The following is a 12,808-nucleotide window of genomic DNA, read 5'->3' as shown; positions in this document are numbered from 1 at the left end:
AAAAATATTCAATCCACATTTTACATTATCCCAACAGCAGTATATATCCATGGTACTGAAAATGAGCCATTTTGTTTTAAAACAGATTGGAGATGAAAAGAAACCATTCATTGCTTACTGTAATTACTAGAGCACTAATTACTTCTAATCACTAACATCCAGGGTCAATAAGGATGACAACAGAAACAGCCTTTCAAACCAAGCTGTAATTTCTTTTATTATAGCTATCACATTATGCTAGAAACGTTAAAAATTGTTGATTTATATTTTATTTTTTTCTGTTTGCAGTTTGACGGTGAAAACATGTATATGAGTATGACAGAGCCGAGCCAGGAGTATGTGCCAGCCAGCCAGGTGGGTTAATTAATCTTCTCTGCCTTGTTTCAAATTGTAGTTAAACAAATTCAAGGAATTGCATTGCAAATGAGTGGCACTATCAGTAACTGCTGCAATCAGAAATAATCATAATTTATAAACAAAGCATTTAAGCCTTGTTTCTAGCTAATGAGATAGCACTGATAAAGCACCAGAGTTGGCAGTTCCTGAAGACACTACCTTGTTTGTGCTGCAGAATGGAAGCAGCTGTTTTGCCAGCATGATCGTTCCCAAACAGTTGTTATACCTTTAGGAAGTAGTCTTTACAGGTGCCTGCTATCTGTTTATCTAACTGCAGGCAAGTTAATCATTGTCAGCTACAGGTACCATAGATTCCTTTACTATTGTATGCCGGCCTATTTGACAAGATGGCTGATTCAAACTGGGTGGGGAGACTGTCATAAATGAGCATATATGCTATCTAAATGCTTTCCAATCCATTATTTCTCTTATTCAGAAGAGGCTTGCTGGCCTGGGATGAAGATCCCCCTAATCCAGAAATATGAGTCATGAAATAGTTAATCAGATGTGAATATACCAGGGAGAGTAAAGGCAATAGCCTCCTTCCATTGATAATGGACAGTATATAGTAGCATAATGGTTTTGAATATGATACCTCTATTGGCTTACCATGTCTAGTAGTCATTAAAATATATATCCTCCTTCAGTCCCTTGAAGTAGAGACAATCACCACATTGTTAATGCAGTGTGTGATTTGTTTTGTTCGTGCTGTATCATGTCACTGGAAGAACCCAGCCTTTTAACATCAAGGGTTGGGAAAGGATCCTCTCAACCACATGTTGGTAAGATGGAATCACAGCAGCAGTACATAAAAGACAGAATATCAAAGCAGACGTTTGATTAACACCTGATTCAGAACATCTCTTTCAGTTAAATTAGATGGAAAGTAGTGATTAGCTTCTGTATATTGATGACGTCTGATGCTGTAGCAACTTCCGGAGGAGATAAAATACTCTGTGGAACCCACTGTGTAATTCCCATGGGGCAGAACAATAACTCCCCAACACTACTTTCAGTGATTGATCATTCAGAAAGAGTAGAATTGCTGAAATATAGTACATCCAAGTCCTGATCCAGTAACTTGGCTCAAAAGTCATTAAGAAGTTCAAGATAATAAATAACTCAATGTAGTATGGCATATGACCCAGGAAGAATCAGTACAAATTGCATACCTCTCTTGGCCCCATTCTACAGCATGTTCTGTAAGTCATGGAATAACAAATGAGGATGAAAACCACAGCAAGTAAAACACTTATAAACCATCAGTGTGACAGTACTGTACCTGCCACTCAAATGATAAAATTATATTCTTTTAAAAAATTGGTCAGTTTAATTCCCCACATTCTTCTATGGTGCAATGTAATGCAGTGTGCATCTAGACAATGGTCAAACCAAGACCTATTTAGTTATAGCAAAATATTTAATTATTTGCATGCAGACAATGCACTGGTATCAGTTACTGTTCATGAATGTGCATTGATGCCCATGCTGAAGGATAGATGAAAAGAGCAGCCATTTAATTGTATCATATTGATAGTTCACATTGCTCTTCATGCTGTACCATGCACTATACACATGCAATTTAATGGGCTTATGAACATCTAAATTTGGCATGCCTGTGTGCAACAACTTTATCCAAAAGCTGAAAATAATTGGAAATGAAGTGAATTGAAGGGATATCAGTTAATATTCCTGTTAGAAATATCTAAGGCCCTCAAATGTTTAAGTAGGAATACATGTGCTGTTTTCTAGAATTGGCCAAGTCAAGATACCAAATTCTCATATTTGTATACATGGCTATAAGTCCTAGATAGCTGTGATGTAATTAAGTAATTAGAAATTTGTAAAATGCAGCCAGATTTCTATGACTAAATTTAAGTAACAAGAATGTGATTCTGATGTTGTTTTTGGGATGTTTTTTGGATGTATGTAATTTATTTGTAGATGTGTTGTTTATTTGTAAGCTACCTTGGTTATTACGGGAAGTAGGAAGGATGCAAGTCTCAGATTTTAATCAAAATATCGCCAAATCCGTTCTAGGGGATCCAGTAATGCAGTATATAACATATCAAATAATGGTTTCCTCCAGAGTGTAGTTTTATTTTTTTAAATTTAATTTTCTAATAAGTATCTGATTCAGAAGTTGAATTCCTAGGAAAATGGCATTTTAAATATAATATAAATGAAATCATAACATTTTAAAGCTACTGCATATACTTATGTTTTAATTATAACTTCACTGTATTTCTTTTATAACATAAGGACCCTTTACAAAAGTAGATCATATTGTTCAGTATTAGGGAGGGAGTCAGGGAGACAATTAAGAGTTCCTTTGAAAGAATGAACTTGAATGATTGAACTTGCTTACCTGAGAATTCTCTAAGCTTTGTTGGTAATTTTGAATAGAACTGTTTGAGTGAAAATTGGGAAGAGGAGGTATTTTTGTGTAACCTTTGCATCCAAAGCTTGTCTTGACAAGTTTAGCAGTATTGTTAGATTAAAGCAACTAGGCATCATCTTGTTTATACCTTCAGGGCTTTGAATCACAAGGACTAATTGAATTTGTTTGAAACTGTAGAAGTACAAACTCTCTGAATGGCTGCTGTTACAAAGCAGCTGCTACCTTTCAGAGAATCATTACGTCTCCCTTTAAAAGAGCCAAGAGTAAATCTCTGCATTTTCTAATATGGTCATTGTCCTTCTGCTGATCTTCTACATATGGTACATATCTTTAACTTTGTATATTCTTCAGTTAAGCAAAAAGGCAGCTTACTCATGTTACATGTTTTAATGCATGAATATAAAACAGACTGAGGATTCCCAAAAAGGACATCCAGATTTATTTAACCCATTTAGCATTTATTTTTTATTTACCTCCTTTCAGAATCCTTACTATCCTCCCAAAGTGGCTTAGAGGCATTATTTATTCATCAAATTTATATGGCATCCATCTCACGAAAAAGGACGGCATACAATAAAACTATAAAACAGTTAACATATAAAAACAATTATCCAGAAAAAAAATTAAAAATCACAAAAGCTAAGAGAAGGCAGCAGATGTTAACAATGGAGCCACCTCAGTATCTTGCCGGTCCCCTGGGGCCCCCAGGCCTGGTGGCACAACCAGCTTTTGAAGGACTTCTGGAAAATCAACAGGGATGGAGCCAGCCTCACTTTGCGGGGGGGGGGGATGTTCCATAAGGGAGGCACCATGGCAGAGAAGGCCTGCCTCCTGGGACCTGCCCAGTGTAGCTCCCTAGCAGATGGGACCTGTAGCATGCCTCTTCTGCTGGATCTGACGGGATGGGCAGATATAATCAGGGAGAGGCGGTCCCTCAGATAACCCAGTCTCATGCCATGAAGGGCTTTAAAGTTTCAAACCAAGACCTTGATTTGGACCCAGGAGCAGACTGGCAACCAATGCAGCTTGCACAGCAGAGGTGTAATGGGTGTTGTTCTAGAAGCACACATAACTGCCCATGCTGCTGCATTTTGTACCAGCTGAAGCTTCAGTTACTCTTCGATGGCAGCCCCATGTAGAGTGCATTACAGTAGTCCAGTTGGGAGGTGACTAGGACATAAGTGACTGTGGGCAGAGCCCCCTGATCTAGGAAAGGCCCTCCTAGCCATGACTGTGGGCAGAGCCCCCTGAAGCTGTGCAAAGGCCCTCCTAGCTATGACTGCCACCTGCTCTTTGAGCAGGAGTCATGAATCCAGGACCCCCAAGTTGCACACCGAGTCAGGGCAGTGCAACCCCATTCAGCACCACAGATGGCATAGTCGTAGAACTGGTAGGCCTCAAAATCCAAAAGCCTCTCAGTCTTGCCAGGGTTCAGCTAAAGCCTGTTGTTCCCCATCTAGGCCTTCACAGCCTCCAGGCACTGGGATAAGACATTGCTTAATTCACTGGGGCAGAGATGTATAATTGGGTATCATCAGCATACTGATGATAACCTCACCCCATGGCAATGGATGAGCTCCTCCAGTGGCCTCATATAGATGTTGAATTCACAAAAAACAATACACTAATGTGAGGACAGGCTGTTCATGGTGCCTGCGCTCTCCACCATCTTGTTAATCAGTTGTAAATAAAAAACGCAATGAATGTTAGGGCTACTGGATCTGAGTTGTGGACCACTACCAGATGGCAGTAAAGTGATGCAGAAAATGCTCTTTGCTGCCATTTAATTATTGTCTGCAGCCTAGATATGGCAGGTCTAAATAAATCTAAATAACACAAACAAAAACCATGATGCTACCCAGAGGGTAAGAGTCTAGCTGACCAAAATTATGTGGTGGTTGACATCTTCCTTCCTCCATTTCTCTAAGGAACTGTTCTCATGAGGTGAGAAGGTGGCAGTTGTGCTGAGGGGGAAGGAAAACAAATTATCTAGCTTAGTAGACTCCTAAGTGGGCTGACTTTTAGTTATAGGACCCATGACTTATTTTATTAGATACTACTAAATAAATGTATTAGTTAAAATAATTATATTTTAGCAGTCTATTTCTGCAGTTATGCATGATCTGAATTTCTGCATATGCTTTAAAAGGAAAGCTGATCTGAACATACCTTACGTTGATTAGAATGTGTTTGTATTAATGGAAGATTCCTTGTGTCTTATTTTAAGACTTTTAAAATCAATTTATCACCTTAAGGCTAACATAAATAAAAACACATATGTCAGTTATGAAAAGTAGAACATTAAACATCTGTATAATTTGGTAATCCAAGACAACTTGCCTTACAGCATCACTTGACAATTATCATTTCTGTTCAATTTTCAAATCAGTACATGCTTTGGGACTTATGTACTAAGTTGCTAAGTAGCAACATATGGCTCACTACTGTTCTTGTGATGTTGCTGCAAGCAAAGAGTGTAATACTAGACTTGAAATGATTTCCACAGACAGCCATTCTTGGAAATAAGCCAGAAGTATAACTGTACCATTAAAATTAATATTCTTTTAGCTTATCCCAAAAGACTGGTGCTCCTGGGCGTGTATATTTTATATATGTAAATATTGTATTCTTAGCAACAAATGTTAATATAGAACTGTGCATTCCAAATAGTTTTTACAATATTTTTACTATGTTCATATCTGTATTCTCCAAGAGAAATATAGCAATTTGATTAATAGCTAAACTTCATTGTAGGAGAAGTAACCTTTAACATAGGAGAGATTTCTTGATCTTATCTCCTTGTGGCAATTTTCCACTGTCATCTATAAGAACCTCTTGGCAATATTATCCATATATTAATATAATAAAGCAACTCATGGGACCAAGCATTTTCTTCTAATATGGAACTCTCTTCAGAGTTAAGTCAGGGGAAAAAGTGAAAAACATAGTCATCCATTCTGAGTCCTCTAGATGTGTTAAACTTCATCTCCTAGGACTAGGACTCTTGGCCATTTTGGTGGGATGAAGTTCAGTATATCTGGAAAACATTGGATTAGGGAGTAATGAACACATTGGAGATAGATCCCACTGCGATTGATTATTTTCAAAAGTCTTTAGACATCTAACAACCTGAAATGTGAAAATTGTTCCATCTGAGCTTTGGAATTAATTTTCATAAATTATAGTAGTCTAAAAGTTAATATTAATCATGTGTGAGTGAATTTCTCATTCTTTTAACTGGTTTTAATATGGTCATTGTTGTTTATTCATTTAGTCGCTTCCGACTCTTCATGACTTCATGGACCAGCCCACGCCAGAGCTTCCTGTCGGTCGTCAACACCCCCAGCTCCCCCAGGGACGAGTCTGTTACCTCTAGAATATCATCCATCCACCTTGCCCTTGGTCAGCCCCTCTTCCTTTTGCCTTCCACTCTCCCTAGCATCAGCATCTTCTCCAGAGTGTCCTGTCTTCTCATTATGAGGCCAAAGTATTTCAGTTTGGCCTTTAATATCATTCCCTCAAGTGAGCAGTCTGGCTTTATTTCCTGGAGGATGGACTGGTTTGATCTTCTTGCAGTCCAAGGCACTCTCAGAATTTTCCTCCAACACCACAGTTCAAAAGCATCAATCTTCCTTCTCTCAGCCTTCCTTATGGTCCAGTTCTCGCAGCCATATGTTACTACGGGGAACACCATTGCTTTAACTATGCGGGCCTTTGTTGTCAGTGTGATGTCTCTGCTCTTAACTATTTTATTGAGATTTGTCATTGCTCTTCTCCCAAGGATTAAGCATCTTCTGATTTCCTGACTGCAGTCAGCATCTGCAGTAATCTTCGTACCTAGAAATACAAAGTCTTTCACTGCTTCTACATTTTCTCCCTCTATTTGCCAGTTATCAACCAAGCTGGTTGCCATAATCTTGGTTTTTTTGAGGTTTAGCTGCAAGCCAGCTTTTGCACTTTCTTCTTTCACCTTCATCATAAGGCTCCTCAGTTCCTCTTTGCTTTCAGCCATCAAAGTGGTATCATCTGTATATCTGAGATTGTTAATGTTTCCTCCAGCGATTTTAACTCCAGCCTTGGATTCCTCAAGCCCAGCATGTCGCATGATATGTTCTGCGTACAAGTTGAATAGGTAGGGTGAGAGTATACAGCCCTGCCGTACTCCTTTCCCAATCTTAAACCAGTCCGTTGTTCCGTGGTCTGTTCTTACTGTTGCTACTTGGTCGTTATATAGATTCTTCAGGAGGCAGACAAGATGACTTGGTATCCCCCTACCACTAAGAACTTGCCACAATTTGTTCTGGTCCACACAGTCAAAGGCTTTAGAATAGTCAATAAAACAGAAATAGATGTTTTTCTGAAACTCCCTGGCTTTTTCCATTATCCAGCGGATATTGGCAATTTGGTCCCTAGTTCCTCTGCCTTTTCTAAACCCAGCTTGTACATCTGGCAATTCTCACTCCATGAACTGCTGAAGTCTACCTTGCAGGATCTTGAATATGGTCATACAGTATTGAATGTTGTCTGTGTATTTTGTTTTATAGTTGTATTGTTGATTGGCTTTGTGTACTAGTGATTGCATTTTTTGTTTTACAGTATCTTTCCCTTAATAAATGTAATGAGCATGTATTGTGTTGAAGCCTAGCTTTTTTTACTTTTATACTGATATCTGTGCCTTGGAGTATACATGAAAGAGAGAACTTACACCTCATTTTTTAGAAGTATGTTAGTGTAAAGTTTATGTATTACCACAAATGTTCTATACAACCCTTATCAGTTGAACTACCTGGCTTTTCAATTAATGAAATAAAAATAACAGTAGCTATTATTTTCCCATGAGCAACAAAATTATAAATGTTCATTTTCAGTGCTGAAGTTACCTTCTAATGCCTATTTTGCTGTAACTTCAACAACAAGTCCTTAGATATGTCCCCTGTGCAAGCACTGAGTCATGTCTAACCTTTTGGGGGGACCCCGCTTTTGCGATGTTTTCTTGGAAGACTATAGCGGGGTGCTTTGCCATTGCCTTCCCCAGTCGTCACCTTCCCCAGCAAGCCGGGTCCTCATTTCACTGACCGCGGAATGATGGAAGGCTGAGTCGACCTGAGCTGGCTTCCGCTGGGATCAAACTCGGGTCGTGGGGAGAGTTTTTGGTTGCAATGCTGCAGCCTACCACTTTGCGCCACACAAGGCTCTTCCATATACTTTGTACCAAAACAACAACACACCTTTTTGTCTCTAGGTAGAGATCATAACGTATAGTTTCTTTTCTGGAAGTGTCCTAGAGCAACTGTACATAATGAAGAGAAATACTGTAGGAAATACATTACATGATTGAACATTAACAGGATACTGCCTAGGTCTGTATGTGGGCCTGAAAATGCTTCAGAACCTCTTATTAAAGAACAGCAGTGAACCTGTTTCTTATAGTTAAAGAACCCACTATAAAGGCAGTTTGACCTATGGACCTTTGACCCAGTAAAACAATAACAAAAGCATGCCACAGATTAATCCATTTAGTCTCCCAATGTCTGGCATCTCAACAAGCCCAAACTACTTACTCCAACTGTCTTCAGTATAGCATTCAAATGATTACTCTGTACAATCCCAGAGGTATTTATTTCAGATAAAATTGCTCTTGCTACCTTGCATACAAGCTGGGTTTTCAATGGAAATGAAAGGCTGCCTGGAAAATAGGACACCTAATTAAGTTAAACTACTCTAGCATTTGGCTTGACATCTTCATTACTCAAAATTAAAAAGATGCCTCACTCGAGCACACAAGTTACTATTGTTTATGTTGTTGCCTTAAATTGGCGTCTCACATAGCAGCCTGTTTTCCAGAATTATGTCTTTTAATAGCTCACATATTTCTTGCAGTTTATAAAAATGTCTGAAGAGTTACAAGAGCTACTTACAATAGTCCATACATACATAACTACAAACAATCCCATGGCTCAAGGCGAAGCTGTTTAGATGGCATTCTGGACTTGAACACAGAAGGCTCAGTCCACAGCTTTATTTATATTTATTAAATTACAGCATTTTTGTAAAGCTCAGTACAATGTAATAGAATAAATTGCATTGCCATATTCCTGGTAATTGTTCCAAACCTAAATTGTGTCTTCTGCAAGAGATTTGGGACTGCATAGCTTCCCAAAGTCTTAAAAATGTAGGGTTTTGTTTTTGCTTTTAGTTTATTTTAATTACTGATCCTTTAAACAATTCTTTCAGCACAATTGCACAATTTGTGTGTATCCCTGGTGACATTTATCTATAACTCTCACTATATATATCTCTATATCTATATCTGTAGCTGAAATCTCAGGGGGAAGTAGTTGATGTGAAGTCCAATCTGTAATTGAAAGTGTCCTCATTAACATTAATTCTGCACATTTTTATTTTGTCTACATTATAATGTGTTAAGAATTAATTGTAGTAATTATGTTATTTAGAATGAAATTGCTCAAAAGGCTTTTGATTTTGGCTTGTGATCTGCCCGTTTTAAGAAGACATCATAACCTACTTTTCTGTCTCTAAGTGATCAGTCCAAATATACAGTATGCTGCTTTGGGATTTTTAATCGATCAACAGTAGTGTAGTTTCTTGGCATAAAATCCTCTGTTTCACTTGGTATTATTGGACAGTGCCCAGCTGTATAGTACAATGGGTTGTTTCATTTTGGTTCTGTTGGAAGAGGAGCAGCGTACTGTCCATCCCCATGGAAAGTAAATCTCAACTTTCTTTGTCCCAATATTACGTTTTCTGCATGTTGCTGAAGTGGAGCATGTAATGTACACCAGGAGTGCAAGCATGCTTTATGATATCAAGACAAATACAGATAACATAGAATTAAACAAATGGAACATTTGCTGATGCAGTTCTGTATTTGCACTCTGTATAAGGATTTGTCAATGAATTTGCCCTTTTAAAACTAAAATTTAAAACAAATTTACTGTAAATTTGCATACTTAAAGCACAAGTCTAAATGATTATGTATTTATACAATTTATATAGTCACCCATCTCACCATAGTGACTCTATGTGGCATACAAAAAATTAAACCAAAAGAACAATGTACCAAAAAAATCATAATGTATCATATGCCTTGGGTTGAAAGAAAAAAACGTTCTATTTCAGTCACTAAGACAACAACAATCAACCAATGGTGCTCACTCCACTACTTAGCCCAAATGCCTGTGGGAACATTCAGGTCTTTAACACTTTATGAAAGGCCAACAGGATCAGCACCAACTGGATCTCCGAAGGAATGCTGTTGCATAGGGCAGGTGCAGTGACAGAGGAAGCATGAATCCTAGGTCTTAGAAGATGGCACTGTTTAATAGATGGGACCTGGAGCATGCCAACTATGCTAATTCTGGTGGGGCAGACAGAGACAATTGGAGATGAGCAGTCTCACAAATAACCTGTAGGGCTTTATAGGTGATAACTAGCACCTTGAATTGTACCCACAAGCCCATTGGGAGCCATTGTAGTCCATGTATTATGGACCATGCATTATGGACCAGCTGCAGCTTCCAAATTGTTAAGGCATCCCAGGAGGAGATATCTCACTGGGTCCATGTGATGGTTAATGTCTCTTTGCAGGAAGAGTTTTAAAAGAAGGCCTGTTTTAAAAGAAGGTCCTCTCTTCAGGGAGCCATTGCCAGACTCAACAGAAGTGGTAATTATTATCCAGTCTCCTCTTCTTTAGGGAAGGCTGTTGAGAAGATGGTTGGCTTGCAGCTCCAGAAGGCTCTAAAGGAAGCAGATTATTTGAACCCCTGCTAGTCAAAGTTTAGTCCCAGTTATAGGGTTGAAATGGCATTGATCACACTTGTTGATGATGTTAGGCAGGCTTGGGATAGGGGTAGCGCATACATGGTTCTCCTTGACTTCTCAGTGGCATTCGATACCATCAGTCATGGTATCCTGGACCAGTTCAGGGGATTGGGAATGGGAACCATGCTATTCTGGTGATTCTCCTCCTTTCTCCAGGGCTGGTCTCAATCACATTTTTAGGTGGAGAGAGATCAAGCTGAGGCACCAGCTACAATGTGCAGGATTCCTTAGGTGTATGTTTTCTCCCTGTCCTATTTAACATCTACATTGTTAACAGGTAGCATGGGAACATGGATCTAAAGCACTGGTGACCAAACTCACAGTACCAAGGACCTGTCCATTTAATCAGGATTAATAGGCTCAAACTCCTTGCAAATAACTGGGCAAAACTGCACTTTAGGTACCTTTTTTGGACCTATACAGCTAGCGTCCAACTCCGAGTAAACTTTATTTGACAGATGCCTAGAATAGTTCCTACAGCAGCCCTATAAATGTGCCCTCAAACACTGCCTTTCTACAAGAGACCAAGTCACCTTAAACACTTAAACATGCCACTTCATCTCTCAGAGCAACTCTGATAACCAAAGGGCTCTCCAGGATCTATGAGTACAGAGTCCACACAGGTGCAACTTCATCCAAGGCCATCAGTCTCCTCTCATTTCAAGCAGCAACCAAGGCCTCAGTTGAACTGGGTTCCAGAGTCCCAAGCTCCCCTGGAACCTAATTGGGTCCATCTAGTGCCTAGGGTGGACTGATCAAATAGGTCCTACTTCCTTGCAGAGAGGTGCAGCCTCAGAAACCTCTAAGTCTAAAAGACAGTGATATGCCCATCGTAAGGGACTGCTGGCAACTTCCCCCAACTCCAGATCATGATACCTCTGCTCTGAGATAAAAACCAAGTCCAGTGGGTCAGGCCTGTCATGACCTCGTTGCAAGGCACAAAGAGCCTCACAACGTGGATCATGATCATTAAGGAAAAGAGGAAGGAGATAATCAAACCAGGGATTAACACAAGCACCCAAAAGCACCCACACCCATGGACCCATAGGCAGCTGAAAAGAAAGACGTCAGAGGAACGAAGATAAGACGCACCTGGTGCCCCGGAGGACACAACCGTCGCTGGGAGACAAAAGAAGACACCGGGAAAACGCCCAGGCAGCCATCAAGGGTCCCATCAAGAGGGATCGGGGCAAAGCAGGGTGGGGAAGCCCGGGGCCATACAGGAGGGTATAAAAGGGGCACCCCCACACCACCTACCCCGTTCCCGTTTTTCGTTCTGTCAGCTATAATTCCAATAAACCAGAAATCCTTAATACCCATTAAGTGAGTCTGTGTCTTATTGTGAAGCGAGGCTGGCCCTGACAGGCCAGAGATACTTGGACAAGGTCCGTGATTCCGAAGCAGCCTCAGTCCACATCCAGGGATGATAAATTGAAATCTCTGAGCATCATAAGCCTGGGGAATTCCATCCCGTCCCCTGCCCCAACTCAAGCAGCTTGGGACTAGTGAGCTTGCCATGCAGCAGGAAGGCTGATACACAAATAACAGTTCCCTCTGATCCCTACAATCCAAATTCCCAAATAGGGTCTCACAACTGTCTGCAGAGCAGTGTCTCTAGAGGTCATCAGAGTCTCCAATTAATAATGGCTGCAGCCTTGCCTCAGGTTTGTATGCCACATGAAACCCAACCAGGCATATCTCCAAGAAGCCCCCTCTCCCCTCGTTACCCATCTAGGTTTTAGTAACACAAACAAGGTCAGCCTTCTCATCCAGAATTTGAGTATGGATGAGGGAAGCTTTATTACCATGCATTAAGCAGCAACAGTTAGAAGCCAGGGAGTCCTGATAAACAAGTCTTCGTGTTGAGCACGCAGGGCAGAATTTGTACCAAACACTGAAGTCACCCTTCTCATAAATAGATTATTCTGAAGTAAGTTCTATTCTGAAGTAGGACCATAAAGGTAGTTTACTCACTTAAAACTACAACCATTTAAAATAATATGAAGATATGAAAAGCCCAGCATCTTCCTTGCCAGTTTAAAGTAAATCATACTAATGCAGCATTTATGGTGTATAATATGCACTGTTGCATATTTTGATGCTGCAGTTTGGTTGCTACATTGTTTTTAATAGTGTGTCATTGGTTAAAACAGTTATTCTTTCAAAATA

At 39.8% G+C, this 12,808-nt stretch overlaps 1 protein-coding gene across 1 annotated transcript in view; it reads left to right on the top strand.

Moving 5' to 3' along the window:
* Positions 1 to 12,808, top strand: part of TOX (thymocyte selection associated high mobility group box) — a 243,750-nt gene that overhangs the window by 121,007 nt on the left and 109,935 nt on the right. Inside the window, exon 2 of the mRNA XM_063299322.1 lies at positions 289 to 354. Within this exon, the coding sequence (XP_063155392.1) occupies positions 289 to 354 (66 nt within the window). The remainder of the gene's footprint in view (positions 1 to 288; positions 355 to 12,808) is intronic.

The sequence above is a fragment of the Candoia aspera genome, chromosome 3 (genome assembly GCF_035149785.1).
Source record: "Candoia aspera isolate rCanAsp1 chromosome 3, rCanAsp1.hap2, whole genome shotgun sequence".
Lineage (NCBI taxonomy): Eukaryota > Metazoa > Chordata > Lepidosauria > Squamata > Boidae > Candoia > Candoia aspera.
This window is presented reverse-complemented; position numbering and strand designations above follow the sequence as displayed.